This window comes from Peromyscus leucopus, chromosome 5, assembly GCF_004664715.2.
Source record: "Peromyscus leucopus breed LL Stock chromosome 5, UCI_PerLeu_2.1, whole genome shotgun sequence".
In the NCBI taxonomy this organism is placed as follows: domain Eukaryota; kingdom Metazoa; phylum Chordata; class Mammalia; order Rodentia; family Cricetidae; genus Peromyscus; species Peromyscus leucopus.
In genome coordinates this window covers 52,216,354-52,234,446 of record NC_051067.1, presented here as the reverse complement: position 1 = coordinate 52,234,446, position 18,093 = coordinate 52,216,354, and the positions used below count along the sequence as shown (strand labels likewise).

The window sequence follows — 18,093 nt, the reverse complement described above, 5'->3', positions numbered from 1 at the left end:
CTAAGCCGAACTCCAACGTGAGTGGAGATGTTCTCATGAGTAATGCGCTGTGTCCCTCTCTTTGCCTACCAAACTATCACCTTTTCTCCACTGGAAGAATGACTGTGTTTTAACAGACATGCAGGAGTCCATCTGAAGCGGACCTCCAAAAACAAAAGAGGCTTCCACTCTATATAAATACCAAAGGAATGAATCTAGGGATAAAAAACTCAGGACTGGAATGAGTGGGGATCTTACATACTGGGGGAAAAAAAGAAAAGAAAAGAAAAAAAAGTCTCTTTCAAAAGTGAGGATCTTTTAAACCCCATTTTCTTTAGGTGAGACTTAGCCCCCCCAAAAAAAAAGTTTCTGTAAGAGAATGGAGGCAACAGGGAGCCCAAGTCCCTTCCCTAGGAGACTGTCTTATCATTAAATACACATTATGTTCTAGCCTTTGTCCTGTTGATTTCTATGACTTGTTAATATGGGCACAGGCACAATGGAGAAGAAAAAACCGCACGCACGCACGCACACATGTGCTCATGGACCTAAGTGCCCAATAACAAGGCTATCCATCAAAACTAAGGGAACAGTGACAGCTAGCAGATGAGAGGAATGAACAGGTTGGCAGTCTTGCACAGAGACTGGATGAAGACATACTAGGTGAAAGAAATTTCTAAATGTTTGGGAGGAAAATACAAAAATGAACTTTGATCAAAACAGTGTTAATACCCAGGTATAACTGAAGAGACAGAAGAGAGTTACTATAAAATATAAACTACAGACCCAAACACACAGTCAGTGGGAACATCCTTTATTTTGCCTGACCGAAGTATTACACATTAATCTCTAACACATGGTTTATAATAAATAATTACAGTTACACAACGTAGACTAATACGTAGCACTACTTAAGTATTAAACTTTTTACCTTTATTACTCGTATAAGGTAAAGGACAGTTTATCTAGTCTGACTATATTACATGTCTCCCAACCACCAAAATATTAAAATTTTATATCAAGTATAAAACTTTTTAACCAATATAGTTGCTATTATGAAAAATTTTAAAAAGGAACCAGAGAAACACAGCTTCTGATTATTGTGCTCATTTAGGTAATGCTTACCTGAGCCTACATGGCCAGCATATTTGACAAGACATTTGCCAGTCTCTATGCTCCACAACAAAGCCGTGTGATCTACAAGATGAAGAAGTCATAATTTAGACATCACTATTTCTTTAAAAATAAAATAATATTCTAAAAATGGTAAGTCACATCACCTTAACAGGTACTTTTAATTTAGTTTTATTTTATGTGTATGCATTTTTGCCTCCATGGATATCAATGTATGCAGTACCCTAGAAGGACAGAAGAGGGTACTGGATCCATTGGGACTATAGTTAAAATACAGTAGTGAGCCACCATGTGGATGCTAAAAATCAAAATTCAAACTTGGGTCTCTGGAAGAACAGCCAGTGCTCTTAACCCCTGAGTCATCTCTCCAGTCCTCCAAACAGTTCTTGCAACTTTGATTCTATTCTGTACAGTTCATTTACCCTAAGAAAAGTGCTGTGACTTGTCTGAAGCCACAGAACTAGACAAGGACAACTGGACTTGATATCCTAGTGGACCATTTCACCGAGGCCATCATGTGTGAAACTGGCATACAGAAATCATTTATATCATAGATATATTATTTTATCCTAATATTAGAGCTTTACAGAACATCTTTTAATTCTCAAATTCAATTAGCCTCCAAATCCACTTAAATTATATGAAATGATGGCTGTTCCTTTGGACCTTTTTCTCTCACAAGCATTAAGGGGGGAAAGGGAAAATTAAAAAAATTTCTAAGAAGAAATAGTAGCTAATTATCCAAAGGAAATTTCAGAAATATCAGAAGCCACCCCCTCTTTTTTTAACTAATACTTTCAAAGCATCCAAGATGTTTAAGAATGAGCACAACTACAAACAGGAAAGAAACTCTCAACACTCTAACTAGGTTTTTTGGGTCTCTTTTACTTTTAAAAATCAGAATCCAGGCCAGGTGGTGGTGGTGCACTCCTTTAATCCCAGCACTTGGGCAGCAGAGGCAGGCAGATCTCTGTGAGTTCAAGGCCAGCCTGGTCTACAGAGCTAGTTCCAGGAAACCCTTTCTCAATATAACAAAAACAAAAACAGATTCTAGTAAGAAAGTAACTTCTCACAAGCTAAGAAAGTCATTTTCAACATCCAATCATCATTCATATCTGAAGAAGTAGTATGTTAGACTAATCTGAGCTTTCATAAATTATCGTGGTAGGGTGGGACCTACCCTGTGACCCACGAAGTGCATCCCCCTCTGCAGAGCAGCCTCCTGTGACAACTCAACAGTCTAGAGAATACGCATTTTTCAGTTGCTAGCACAACCCTTCCCATTTACTGCTGGGAGAAAAATGACAAACCTACCCCCAAGTCAGAAGCACACCTGGCCTGACCAGGAACAAAGCCAATAAAAACCACCTAGCGTTTAAGAACTCTCCCACCTATGCTGCTTCTACCATTCAAATACAGACATGCTCACATAACTTAGTTGAAGCCAGGGATCTACTGCCTCAAAAACAGGAGTCCAGCCTTGGCTGTGACATCTACCCATGGGACTACTACAAAGGACTACACGTCTCAGGAGAAATGGGTGCTCCATGCCAAGGCAAAGCCTTTCCTGTTCTCCTTCCTTCTTTCCTCCTCATTTCATTTTTGTTTGAGAGACAATACGACAGGACTTTATATCACAGCCCATGCTGGCCTGGAACGTGAGGTCCTCCCACTCCAGCTCAAGTGCTGGGCCTTTGGCATAACCACCACACCTGGATCCAAAAGCTTTGGTTTCATAACTCTTCCACCACACTTCATGAGTTATCAGTCAAAGCCACATCTTAACAAGCCAGCTGCAACAGTGTCTGGCTCACCGGCAGACGCTGTCCCAAGAACCACAGGCTGGGTCTTTGCAACACTGACATCCCAGATACCATCCCTGTGGCCAATATACTCCTTCACAAGCTGGCAGATGGCCCTTGATGTGGTAGTCTTAAAGCTGGAGACAATCTAAATTGAGGAGAAAAGAAGCACTTTTAAACATTTACTGAATTAAATTTCTCTAAGTTAAAAAAGGCAAAACAGCACAAAGATGTCTTGAAAATGTGTAAGTAATTTAACAGGGTATTGTAAACACTAACGGAATATAATACAAGCATGAATAGAACTGAGATGCCTCACAAGAAGGCTGCCCTCACTCAGCTCATGCTCAGAAGCTTCAGAAAATTCTCCCCACTCCACTAGTGCACAGGAGTCAGTCAGGTAATGTCTCACTGCAAAAAAAAGGCACCCCAGGGCCTCTCAAGTCACTCTTCCCCAAATCTCCATCACCAAACCAAGTTCTCAATCTTTAAAACACATATACACACACCAAGAAAGAGACAGGGAGAGAAAGACAGACAGAGAGAAAGAGACCAGACAGACAGACAGAGAAACAGATAAGAAAAGGTTGAGGAAAAAAATACCCCAAACTACTAACACTAAAGTGTGTGTTCACAGAACTTTCATTTTTTCCCTGAATTTGATCATTTTACACCAACCACATATCAGAACAAAAAAAGCCCATGCTTTAAGAGGAATCAAATGACCACACTTGTAGCAGATGAAGAGGTTTGTTAAAGACTGTTTATTGAGCACTTGCTTGAAGCCACGTGCCATGCTAGATGGAGACAGAGCTGAGAGATACAAACGTCTTTTAGAAGCTCATATTCTAATGGGAAACAGACTTGAGATGATACAGACAATGAGGAACACACAGTAAGGTACTGGTCCATATAATGACACATGTAACAATTCTCATTTCCCTCATAATGAAGACTATAAAGTGAGGAAAAAACTAAATGCAAATATTTCTTTAAACTTTGATCATGAAGCTGCTCTTAGATAAATGAAAACATTTCAACTTTTAAGTAAATCAGAAAAAATATAAATAATAATGGATCTATAAATCTATGTAAGAAAACATGAAAACAAAATTAATGGATTCAAACAGCTTGCCTTCAACAATGATTCCGCAAAGCCTAGGACATGTATACAAATTTACTCTTATATAAACATATGTAGACACAATCTGTTACATTAATTATTTATGTGCTTTCAGCTTCTCCCCAACACAGTAAAGACAAAAACAAAATGATTAGTTAAGAGACTGAAATTTCACAAATGATACAAGCCAATTCTTTTTAAATTGGTTTAAATTTTACAGAAAATAGAAAATAACTTGTTCAAATCTCAAACCCATTATTGTCATCTTTCTAATTGCTAGTCTCCCTCTTAAAATCAACAAGAGTATCCCTCTCCATATGTGCTTGTGCTTACAGAAAACACCACTGAGATGCCAAATAGTACTACATTTTAGAGAGAGAGAAGTTATAGGCCACATAAAACTTACCACCATCCTAAGTTGTGGTAAATTTCATTTTCCAAATCTCTTAACATTTCTAGTATAAGAAACTACTGAGTCACATTTCTTACCTACCCCATTCAAGGATAGAGTGGAAGAGGCACTACCATGAGAATACAACCATATACTTCAGAAACAGAATAATATACTTAACATGAATACCATGGCATACAATCTCACATGCCACTTCCATAATGTTCATTATGCTTAAAAAACAAAATAAAACACTGACTTAAGCTAGTCATAGTGGTGCATGCCTTTAATCCCAACATTCAGGAGACAGAGGCAGGAGAGAAGCAGGAAAATCTCTGTTAAGTTCTAGGCCAGCCTCATCCACATAGTGAGAGTTCCAGGACAGGCAAGACAACAGAGAGACCCTGTCTCAATTTAAAAAAAGCACTGACTTGGTCAAGATTATAAAGAGATCCAACAAAACAACTGAATTACTTAGAAGGAACATTCGGGCAGAACAACAGCAGAATAAAGCAATGGCATCATGTTTTCTCGACATTCTAAATCAGTTTAACTACAACACAAACAACCTAAAGCACTTTAAAAGCAAATCAGAAAGGCCCTTTTCCACTATAAAAAATAATTTCTAAAGAAATATGCACACATCTCCACCAGTTTCTTTAAAGTAGTTTTCAGGGTAGACTGCCTTCCCCCACAACCCCGCCCATAAGCATTAGCAATCAGTCATGAGCAGCCCAGGGGAGGGAAAACCTCTCCGGGTTTTCTTCATACACTTCTGTGCTCCCACTGTCTCACCAAACATGCTACTTGCCTTTCATGGCTCTGAGTCACAAGGAGGGCAAGTAATGAATCTAGACTGTAGCATGTTCTTGTTGCATTCGTGCTTAGCTTTAATACCAAGAATCCATGCTGTGGTACAAATCAGAATATATCGTTACCAAATTAGCTCTTCAAGTTTCAGGTGTCTTGTGTTTCATTACTTTTTAAGATGAGTACATACAGTGTACAAACTGCTGAGAAGTCCATTAGGAATATGCTTCTGACATATTCTAATCCTAAAATGACTGCTGTTAAATAGTTCTAATATATTTTGAAAGCAAAATACTATTGTGCATGCCCTTACCTTTGTCCAAACCTTTTTTTAATTGCTCATGGTAAAAGACTGCTATATATAAGCATATCTTCCTCTACTTCAGAAATAACCAGAAAGTTTTGAATCCTAAGACCACACATTATATACACAAAATTGTAAGCATCAGAACAATCTATTTAATTCAAGATAATGTAACAAGAAATGAAGAACATAATTTTAGACTTCATTTTGAACACTGAAATTAATCACAAATTTCAAAACTAGGGTGAACTAGACATTACAACAAACAAAAATCCAATGAAACAGCAATTTACATTCCAGATGCTATCAAAGTACACAATAGAAAATGTCAACAATACCCATGGTTCTCTTCTAAATAATGATTACCAAGAATTTTTAAATAAGAGAAGGTAGAAAGGCTAGACTTCCCCTTTTAACTACAGTTAAGCTCATTGTTCCTGCCAAATAAATGACTGTCAGCCCAAGACAATGATTGTAAAAATAAAAAGCTGGTAATATTTATGTAATCATAGTACAAATTTCAATTTTTCCCCTCGCATTCAACCCAATGAGTGTACATTCATCAAAATTAGGTAATTAATTTATCTTTTATATATTCAAAATACTCCAAATTAGAGATATATACTATTACCTCAAAATACTGACAATTATATAGTAACTTTCCAAACAATTAAATCCTTGCCACTTCAAGTCTGTACTAGGCACTTTAAAAGGAAAACCCTTGACTGTCCCTCCATGTCTCAGAAGCACACCCTCACTTTCTTCTTGTACTTAAAATATTGAAAAATAATAATGAAAATGTAACTTTAGCCCACACAGAATTTCACTCCATATAGTTAGCTATTATCTATCTCTGAATCCATATACTTTTTAACAAGCCAATTAACAATACAAAATACATTGTTTTTCTAAAGACAAAAAATTACTAATGCATAATACATTGATCTCACTGAAGTTAGTATCTAAGTTAGTATCTAAGCATCTACATTCTGTAGCCATTTAGCAATGGTTGTTTCTAGAAACCAGACATTTTTCTATTACACATTTCTAACTGGAAAATATGCAAGTTAAAGTACACATCTGCACACCGTAAGCACCACATGACTGGTTCGAGAGCCAGTGCCTTGCATACCTTGCTGGTTGAAGCCTTGTAGGTGGTCTTTAGCTTCTGAGAAAGCTGACTGGTGCTGTGACTCGCTGTGGAGACAGAGAATTGACAATCAGCTCAAGAACCACAGCATTGCAAAGTACAGCTATGCTGTAGAAAGGGAAACTTAGATCTGTGCACCCACCAAGTCATAAGGACCACAGCAGAGCTGGAAGAGGGACCCAAGCTCTTTCCCATCTGACCTGTATCTGAATTATGTATTCCAAGTTCGGCTGATAGTAAAGAGCAAATGAGTCGGTGTCCTTCATTAAATCTCAGTTCCCTTGAGTAGTAATCTATGTACAATACTTTACAAGCATTTGTTTTACCTTTTGTTTTGAGCTGGCCCTTACTCAATTCCGCCCCATCAATCGTTTGTCCTTCACCAGCTAAGCGTTCATTAAGAGTATCAATTTCTCTGCGCACTGGAAATAAAAACATTTTTTAATGTAAAATTTGGTCTTAAGTTCAAACGTACTCATCACTTCTAAAACTTACATAAGAATGTTGTGAGTTAGGACTGTCAAAAAATGTTATGAAAACAATCCTAAAAAGCAAGATGATAATAGTTTCCAAACACGCAAACCATCATTCCAGGTATCATTCCGAGAACGAAGTCAGTGCTGGGGATGAAGCTCAGTTATGGAGTGCTCACCCAGCACGCACAAGGACCTGGGTTTCATCCTTGCACCATATATACTGGGTGTGAATGCCTACAATCTCAGCACTTAGAAGGTGGAGAAAAGAGAATCAGAAGTTCAGAGTTATTCTCAGCTACATTTCAAGTTCAGGCCAGTCTGGACTATATGAGATCCAATCTTTAAAAATAAATAAATGAAAGCTCACTCCTGTGACCCTGTGAAGATGTTACTACTGGGGTCTCAAGCAGACACCTGCATATTCAAATTCTTATTCAGCACAGCTTCCTTTTTGCTGGTTTCATGCAATTAAAAACAATCTGACACTGTCTGAAATTCAGTGAAATAATTATAGTTTACTTGTGGATACTGTAACTGAGAAAAAATATAGTAATATAACTACTGGTATATGACACTAGAAAATCTCCACATGAGGATTATGTATAACAAAGATTTTAAAATTCCAAAATGAAAAATTAATAGGAAATGCAAGACTAGGAGTGTCAGGGAAGAGAAACATAAAAATGGACCATTACAAAGAACACAGTAACTAAAGATACAGAAAACTATGATTCTCCTGGCTATCAAAAAGGACCTTAGGAGAGGCCTCAGGCATCTACACTGTGAAACAGAGAAGACAGAGACTTGCCCAGGGAAGTAACTGTTTTAAAAGCACCAAGTACTAAGCTGGGACCTGACTTGCACACAGGTCCACCCAGCTCTAGGGCCTACATGCTTCTCAGGATACCATGAAGCTTCCTGGGACTGTAGGATACTTGTCTGACCAAAGTTTAAAACAAGTCAAGGTCATGAATAGGCTGAGGCCAAAGGCTCTATACAGCACCCAGGCAAAGAAACTGGGACTTTATCTTATGGGTACCAAGGAGCCACCAAAACTTCTAAGTGCTAGACAACATAAAGTTAAAGTACCTTCCAATATTAGTAATTTTTAAAGTTTATTTTTAACTGGAGGAGGAGGTGCTTTGTGATGTGGATATCTTAAATCACAATAAAAACACCCAAAATATTTCAGTTGCTAAAACTCTGATACTTTAAAAAAAAAAATCCTTAAAATCAGCACATAGTACTGATACATAGTACCTAACATTTTATTTATTTTGGGTTTTGTTTTTTTTTTTTTTTTTTTTTTTTTCCTGAGACAGGACTTTTCTGTGTAGTCTTGGCTGTCCTGGAACTCACTCTGTAGACCAGTTCTTATATACATACATACATACATACATACATACATACATACACACACACACACACACACACACACACACACACACACACACATCAACATGTTTTTGGAAATTTTCAAGAGATGATAAAGTTTATATAATTTATGGTATACTTGGTATATGAAAAATGAAATGCATTCTTTTTGTATAAAATTGCAATTTTGATTGGTCATTCTGGTAACCCCCTCAAAGATTCTCAGGGTTTAGCACTATAACCTGTTAACAATGTTAGCCTACAAGTTCAGGGGTTCTGCAAGTAGGGAGGTCATCCTGGAATAACCAGGGGCTCAATCAAGTCACACCTTCTTAGAACTGAAACAGACAGAAAGGCTCAGAGAGGACCTAAGAAAAACCATCACATCACTAAAGGAGATGGGCACATAAGCCAAGGACAGTGATAAAGGGGCCTGTCCTAAAAGTACAAAGAACTGCATCCTGTCACCATACAAACAGGCAGCAAATGTTTGTCCCTACAGGCTCCAGAAAGGAAGACAACTCTGCCAGGATTTGACTTCATCCTGGCAAGAATCATGCTAGACCCACAGAACTGTAAGAGAATCTTTTCTACGTGTATGGTTATTTTGCCTGCATGATTGTCTAGTGCCCTTGGAGGTCAGAAGAGGGCATCAGAGCTCCTGAAACTGGAATTACAAACAGCTGTGAGCAGTCATGCAGGTGCTGAGAATCAAACCCAGGACTTCTGGAAGAGCAGCCAGTGCTCTTAACTGCTGAACCATCTTTCCAGTCCCAATAATATGTTTAAGTCAGCATGTTTAACAACAGAATAGAAAATAAAAGAATGATGAATCTCAACCCACAAATATTATTCTCAAAGAGTTCTATGGAGAGGTAATCATTTTTTAAATACACTGATAGGAGATACTCACATTCTAAGTTTTCAATGTAAAGATTTTCAAATTCTCTTTCTATCTGACCAAACAGTTCCAGCAATGTACTGCGAACTGAAGAAGGCAGTTTGGAATCCTGTACAAAACAAATATTTTTGTTTAAAATAAGTGAATGAATCACTTTAATACCAAGCAACAATATTTTTTTCAAAGTAAATTATCATTTATCTTAAACTCTTACTTTATAACATCATATATTTTATTGCTTATACATATATGAAGGTTTAAAGAATTTAAAATTTAGCTAGGCATGTAGCTCAGTGAGAGCATGTACTTAGCATGCACTTTGGGTTCAATCCCCAATACTCAATTTTTTTTTTTTTTAAGATTCAAGTTTCTACAAAGGAAACAATAATCAAAATGTATTCCTAGATTCTTAAATACAAGATTTAAGAGCAAACATTTTACAAAATAACATAACTTTTCCTTTTACACGTGTGAATACAATTCTCTCTGAAGCAGCCATATAGGTGCTAAAGATATTAAAGACTGACTGACAAACCAGAACATCTTGATTGTGGATCTCTAATGTTTTAGACTAAGAACCCAAACCATCTGGAACAGCCATTTATTATCAACCTCTGTAGCCGACCTAACATCAGCTAGGTAAACCTTTTAGAATGCACTGGGCACACCGCAAGCATCCAGCAACCTTAAAGCTAAGAATGTCAGAACACCTGAAACCCACAGCAAAGACTCCCCTTCTCTGCTGTAGCCTGCCTGCCAGATGTCCCCAACAATATATTTGACCAATGCACCGATACATGTCATTCTTCTGTTATGTGACTCAAAAGATCTTGTACCCTCTTCCACACTAGAGCAAGTTATTCAGGTGAACATAATCTGTGTTCTTAGGCCTTGGTCACAAATATTTGACTCAGAGTAAACTTTTTCCCTTTGGAGGAAAAGCTTAGTTTTGCATTGACACAGAGGGAACATGAGCTTACTTTATTCAAAAATTTCCAAATTCATAGAGAAGCAAAGCCATTTCCAAAAGTGAAGCTATGTTACAAATAGCCTACCACACGCTATTTAAAAACAACAAAAAAACACTTTTTCAATGGGCAATGGGCTATACACTGAGATCTGCCTCATCACCTAATTAGATCCACTGTGCTTCAAACCAAAACTAACTAGTGACTTCCTAAAACTCTATAACTAAGACTATTATGAAGAGAAAAGAAAATCTTGCCTACAAGAAAAAACTGTCTAGTAGTAGAGTCACATCCTTCATACCTTTGCACATTTCCCCTCTCACTTCCAGTTTCTATCTAAAAGGCAGAGTGAAGAAAGCAGGAAGCAACATCTACAACATAATTCCAAGTTAAACATATGAACACTTCCAAGTCATTAAATAAGTTCACAAAATAATTTACTTTTCCTGAACATTATTAATAAATAGACTATTTGATATTTTCTATTCTAATCTTCACAAGGATTCTATCTACATAATTAGCTTGTGTGCCCCACCTTTCCCCAGCACAAAAAGTATTTTTCAAAAATAATATTCTCAAATACTTCTATATTAGTTTCCCAATATTCAAGTAACATCGATATAATCTTCAAGTGACTTTTCAAGTTTATATTCAACACCAATTGTTGAATTGAGACCTGGTAAGCTGCAAATTTTAAAAATATTCATACACACAATATTTATTAAATTACAACTCAGGTTAACTTCTTAGGACTATAAATTTCAAAAAACAGTGAACATTTCCACAATTTGAGTTTTTCAATAATCACATGTTCTCCCATAAATTTTGTAAACTATTTAAAATATATACATGCTAGCTTAAACACTGAATCTGGCAGAACTGGTAATCTTAACGTCTCTCCAAAGAACTTTACACTTACAAATTAAGATATAGAACATTAACCTAATACAGTATCATGGCAATTAACCTTCACTTTTTTTGATATTATTCCATAATAACCAAAAGAACACTGCAAAACACTGTATCTAAAGTGATCACTCCTGTAAATCCAGACTACCGACAGTCAGCACATCTCTGTTTTCCCACAGGAGTCCACTTATACCTACCATTGCAGCTGCAGTATCAACACTTACACTTTCTTCCCTCCTGTAAAGGGAAGGTCAGCGTGGCCACTCACATCTCATGCTGGTTAGTTCCACTCCAAATAACTTCAGTTATCAAACTGTCTAGCTAACAAGGGAAACTCAGAGAGCCAGGAGAGTAGTACACAGGTCTAGGTTGCTCAGGTGAAAGAACTGCGAATTACCTTTTGAAATGCCTACTGTGAGATACAATTACCACCTTATACTACATCACAATGGAAGACAACACTAAGAACAAATTCACCTCATGTGGGAAGTAGCTCTAGAATATGCCAACAAAGTAGAATTTTTCACTGCTAGAAATGTGAGTAAATCAAAAAACTTTTAAGAACCACTTTAGATTGTTTACCTATACTGTCCAATTAGTAGCCACCAGCTACATATGACTATTTAAATGTCAATGTAATTATGTTCTTGTTTAAGCTACATTTTAAATACTAAGACATACTAATCATGTTTAACTGCCTACATGTTACAATAACTTTGGGGCACCTTTATCAAAGGTGATAACACTTCCATCAAGGAAATCCTACCACACAGTTTAGTTTTACTCTCTCAAATGGAAGAATTATGTCTCAAACCTGAATACCCCTGAATGTGCCTATAGTAAGAGTCAAGATCTTTATTGAAGGGACCATTAAAATGCAGTTATAATGGTGATCTTAATTAATTATAACCAGTGGCCTTACAATAGTTAAGAGAAACATGCAAAGAGGAAAGATAATGTTGGATGCATAAAGGTAGCAATCACCTACAGCTACAAGTAAGGCCTTAGGAGGTGTATTTTAAAAACTTCAGGAAGGTGACACACCATGTAACAGGGCCTATGTGGGAGGTTTCTTGAGGGAAGGGATAAGAAGGGAGCAGAGAAGCGGGTAGAGACTGGTCCCTGGGGATGAGAGCAAAGGAAGAAAATGAGATGAGAGGTGTACAAGGCCCGCCTTTTATAAGGAAATGTATCGAATGCACACAGGGAGTTCTCTTAGTGGCTGCAGCTGAGGTATATCCTGCCAGAACCCTAAGAGCAGGCCAATACAGATGCCTAAATGCTAAGAGGAAACCCTTCCATACCTTAATCTTGGATTTCATCCTCCAGAATTATGGAAAAATTAATTTATGTTTTTCTTTTTTTAAAGATTTATTTATTTATTATGTATACAGAAGAGGGCGCCAGATCTCATTACAGATGGTTGTGAGCCACCATGTGGTTGCTGGGAATTGAACTCAGGACCTCTGGAAGAGCAGTTGGTGCTCTTAACCTCTGAGCCATCTCTCCAGCCATAATTTATGTTGTTTAAGCGACATAGTTTATGGTACTTTGTTACAATCACCTAGCAAAGTAAATACTGTCAAAGCTCTTTTTATGATTTTTATATCCCTCACTAGACTAAAATGTAACTTTTTATAGAAAGTAGACAAGGGCAGACAGAGTTGACCCTCTATCGTCACAAGATTTACACCTGTAGAGTCAACCAACTGTAGAGCAGAAGCATTTAGGCAAAAGCTAGCTAAGATGCAGCATGCCTTGTAATCCCAGTACATGAGGAGCTGTGACAGAAGGATTCCAAATCCAAGGTCAGACTGGCCTATATACAGCAAGACCCTCTCAAAACAATAAAGGAAAAATATGCATTGCAGCCAAAAAAAAAAAAAAAAAAGCCTGTAAAAAACAACTTGTACTAACCAGGGTGACCCTTTCAGCATCATTTCTTAAATACAGTGAAATAATTGTTTTCCCACTGTATCAACTGGATATCTACTCTGTGGCAAGCCATAACCCTGTGGGTTTCTAGGTGAACACCTACTGCCCCTATAGAATTTATATACTAGAAGTCCCTTGCAAGAAGTTGCTTACACAGTTCTAATAAGGTCCAGCATTCATGAAGGCCAATTTCTCAGATACAAGCCTTTTTATCCTACAGCACTATGGCTGATACAGTCTAATTGTGGAAAAAAAAAAAAAAAAAAAAAGTTACAAAAGTTGTTTTGACTAAATCTCCATTGTTCGATTTTACCAACAAAGACTCAGGAGCCAGATGGTAGGGTAAAAGTCTGCTAGCACAGAAAGGCAAAGAAAGCACCCAGCTGACCTTCCTCCTCCACCAATGTCCCAGAAAGTTCTCTTCTTTCTCTTATGCTTCCTCAAACAAAACTCTCAAACTCAATGTCCCTCCCTTCTCCTTCCTAAGCATTTCCCTATCTGTCCTCCTGACTTCCTCTTACCCGCCATGGTTTTTTCTTAATAATCCTATGTTCACTTCCTGTCAACTATTTGCGTACTCTGCCTCTTGACCTATGGTTGACTTTATTTGAACCTGTTTACAATATTCAAGCAGAAAGCTCTTGGATTAAAGGTGTATGCTAGGGCAGAGCCACACCACAACTAGAAAGAGGTTTTTCCAATAAATAAACACAATCTCAGGGTTCACAGTATGATCAAATATCCTGCAACAAAACGTATATGTACATACTTATATAGGTATATATACTTCATGATTATTTTAATAAAACACTTTATCTAGACTTCACAGTAATACTTTTCAAAAATCCTAACATTTTGACATCTACAAAGGCACTAGAAAAATACAAGCAAAACTTGTTATCAGTCATGTATTAGTACATTCATCAAAGGACCACATATACTCACTATAGCAGAGACAAAGACAAAGGCAGGTTAAGTCACTCCAGAGAGTAGAAAAGGCATCAAAATTTTAATTCTCCCCTTTTCTTGAGACTATTAGAAACAAAAATCCTGTCTCAGAAATCTAGGACTAAACCTCTTAGAGACAACTAACCTGTACAAAAAATAAAATGAGTTCATATTGTCATACCTGTATCTCTTTGTTACTATTATAAATATATTATTAACATTAGCTAGGCGTGGTGGCACATGCCTTTAATTCCAGCGCTAGGGAGGAAGAGGCATGTGGATCTCCATGAGTTCAAGACCAGCATGGTCTACATAATGAGTTCCAGGATGGCAAGGACTACACAGAGACTTTGTCTCAAAAACCAAAATATACGCCGGGCGTTGGTGGCGCACGCCTTTAGTCCCAGCACTCGGGAGGCAGAGCCAGGCGGATCTCTGTGAGTTCGAGGCCAGCCTGGGCTACCAAGTGAGCTCCAGGAAAGGCGCAAAACTACACAGAGAAACCCTGTCTCGAAAAAAAAAAAAACCAAAAAAAGAAAGAAAAAAAAAAAAAAGGAAAAACCAAAATATAATAATAATAATAATAATAATTAAAAAAACAAAGAAATCTAATTCTATCTCTGTGTAGGCTGCTGAATTTACTGTGTTCTTTTAAAGGTTTGGTAGTGTAAGCCTTTCTTCTGCTTTAGAAACCCACATGCATTAACTATTTCAATTATATTACAAGCATGACAACCATCTTTAAAATGGGCACTGACCAATGCTGACTTACTTGTCCTTCTAACATCTCTCTTGGTAGTCCAGTCCTCTCTTGTTCTGAGCTGTTAGTTCTTCTTATAGAAAGGCTATGAGATTTGCGCTTTTGTTTTGCTTGGCGAGCAGTCGAACAACTTCCGCTTTCTGTGGGCATTACTTCTAGAAGGTAGTATCCTGGTCACTCCTGCAATAAGCTAAAGAACAGCAGGGAAAACATGTACTTCATTTCTGATACAGCAAGTTGAAACAACCAGCAGACAAGGTAAATATGAGGGCATAGACTTTCTTTGTTGCCTTAACAGTGTTTAATTATACTGATTATTTTCAAATACAGATCAATACTAACATCCACAGAAACTTATTTTCCTTCTATTCTCTTTTTGTCTCTACTTTCTTGTCAATTACCTAACATGCTTAGAATTTTACACTGGGGGCAGGAAAATGGCTTGGCAGGTAAAATCACTAACTGTGTAAGCCTGACAACTTAATCCCTTAAATCCACATTTAAAACACACAGAGACACAACACAAAACAGGATGCTGTGGCCCAAATCCGTAATATACATCCAAAAGCCATATAGCTGGACCATACAATACTTATGTTTGTAGTGTTTTAAGGAAGCTCCCCACTGATTTAGATAGTGAATGAACTTGTTTATATTTCCACCAACAGTGTACAGAATTCCCCCTTTCCCTATATCCTCAACAACATTTGGGTTTTTGTTTGTCTTGTTTTGTTTTCTCTTGATGATAGGTATACTACTGGTTGACACAACTTGACACAAATCTAGACATATCTGGGAAGAAGGACCCCTAACTGAGAAAATGCCTGCATAGATTGGCCTATAGGCAAGTCTATGGGGGTATTGTCTTGATTAATGACTGATGTAGGAGGGCCCAGCCCACTGTGAGAGGTACCACCTGGGTTGTATAAGAAAGCAGGCTAACCAATCCATGGGAAGTAAGTTAGTAAACTGCACTCCTCCATGATCTCTGCTTCAGCTCCGGCCTCCAGGTTCTTACCTTGAGTTCCTGCTTTGGAACAGACTAGAGGCTGTAAAATCAAATATACCCTTTTTTCCCTGAGTTGCTTTGGATCATGATGTTTATCACAGCAACAGAAAGCCAACTAAGACAATAGGCATTCTGACTGTGTGAGACAAAAATCTCAATTCAATTTGGATTTGCAGTTCTCTGATGGATAAAGATGCTGAACATTAGCCATTTATATTTCTTCATTTGAAAAGTATTTGTTCAATTTATTTCCCTACTTATTGACTGGATTATTTGGGTTTTTTTTTTTTGGTATTTTTTTTTTTTTTTTTTTTTTTTTTTTTTTTTTTTTTTTTTTTGGTTTTTCGAGACAGGGTTTCTCTGTGTAGCTTTGCGCCTTTCCTGGAGCTCACTTGGTAGCCCAGGCTGGCCTCGAACTCACAGAGATCCGCCTGGCTCTGCCTCCCGAGTGCTGGGATTAAAGGCGTGCGCCACCAACGCCCGGCCTTTTTTGGTATTTTTTAAAATTCTCTATATTCTAAATATTAATCCTTTGTTAGATGACTAGGTAGCCAAAAAGAAGAAGAAGAAGGAGAAGGAGAGAAGAAGAAGAAGAAGAAGAAGAAGAAGAAGAAGAAGAAGAAGAAGAAGAAGAAGAAGAAAAATCCTCCTGTTCTAGAGAGTATCTCTTCACTCTGCTGTTTCTTTTGCTGGAAACAGCTTTTTTAATTACTGCAACCCTATCCATCAATTCTTGATATTAATTGTTTCCTAAGTCACTGAAGTCCTGATCAGAAAGCTCTTGACTATGCCTGTATCTTGAAATATTTCCCTCTGGCAGTTTCAAATTTCCCATTTTCCATGAAGATCTATGATCCATTTTGATTCAATTTTGTATAGAGTAAATGGTTTTAATTTCAATCTTCTACATGTGGATACAGTTTTCTCAGCACAAGTATGTTTTCGACACTTGTCAAAAATCAAGATGCCTGTAGTTGCATGATTTCTGTATCTTAAAACAGTTTTATGATAATGAATTTAAAAACTTTGTCAAATAATTCTAATATCAGTGTCATATCTGTGCCAGCACTGACTGTTTTTAATCTCTCTCTCTCCACCCCCCCCCTTCCTCCTCTCTCACTGAGTTGAGATTTTCCTAGTTCTTCATATGCCAACTGATTTTTAATTGAAACCTTGACCTTTTGGACATGATACTATCAGTCTTGGGATTTGTTATAGCATGCCTTTCCTAAAACTGCTCTGGCAAACAGTACTGCTTAGCTACTGCCAGGTGAATAAGGAAGGCAGAGATTCAGTTAAGGCTCCCTACTCACATGCCATCACATAAGGAAGATTCCAAGTTACTGCTGAGGGGTAGCACCCAATAGTTCAGCCTCCTCTTGAGCCCCACTCAGATCATGGCTGAAAAATCAGGGGTGTTCATTACTATTCCCCAGTTTCCTGCCACTACAGAGGGTAGCATTTTGATTTCATGCTTATGGGTGTTTTGCCTGCATGTATGTCTGTGTGCCACATGCATACCTGGTGCCCACAGAGGCCATAAGAGGGCATCAAATGCCCTGGAACTGGAGTTACAGGTGGTTGTGAGCCACAATGTGGCTGATAGAAATCAAACCATAGTCCTCTGGAAGAGCAACATGAGCTCTTAACTGCTGAGCCATCCTTCCAGTCTGCCTCTTCTTGAATCTCTGTTAGGTCTTCTCTGATGCCCCCTAACTAAGTAGGAAAAAAGTAACCACACAAGCATACCCCAGCTCTTCACTCAGCCTTCTCTGATGCCAAGTCTACAGAGAAAGACATCTCATTACCATTTGTCATAGACAGAGCTCTAGTTTCTTTCTTTCTTTTTCTGTTCTGTTTTTCACTTGAGCCCTTTGCTGTTTCTTGGTTGCAGACTTCTACAGCATCAAGTTAGGAATATATAATGGAAAAAGTGAACTAAATTCTATGTAACTTTTCAGATCCCAAAAGACCTAACCAGTCTATTTACCTTTTTCCATCTTTCAGTCTTATTCTGTTTTATGTATAATGTCTAGTGTTCCTAACTGTACTTCATTTTAAAAATAATTTCCCCAAAAGCAGTGTTTTTTATTTCTGGAGTTCTAGCCTTATCAGTGGTG

General features: G+C 37.6%; 1 protein-coding gene across 1 annotated transcript in view; it reads right to left on the bottom strand.

Annotated features, from left to right (window-relative positions):
- The window catches only part of Wdr37 (WD repeat domain 37), a 60,604-nt gene that overhangs the window by 36,873 nt on the left and 5,638 nt on the right, over positions 1-18,093 (bottom strand). Inside the window, 6 exon segments of the mRNA XM_028859399.1 lie at positions 1,105-1,176; positions 2,928-3,063; positions 6,676-6,740; positions 7,020-7,115; positions 9,457-9,553; positions 14,977-15,154. Coding sequence (XP_028715232.1) covers positions 1,105-1,176; positions 2,928-3,063; positions 6,676-6,740; positions 7,020-7,115; positions 9,457-9,553; positions 14,977-15,114 — 604 coding nt within the window. The 5' untranslated portion in view covers positions 15,115-15,154.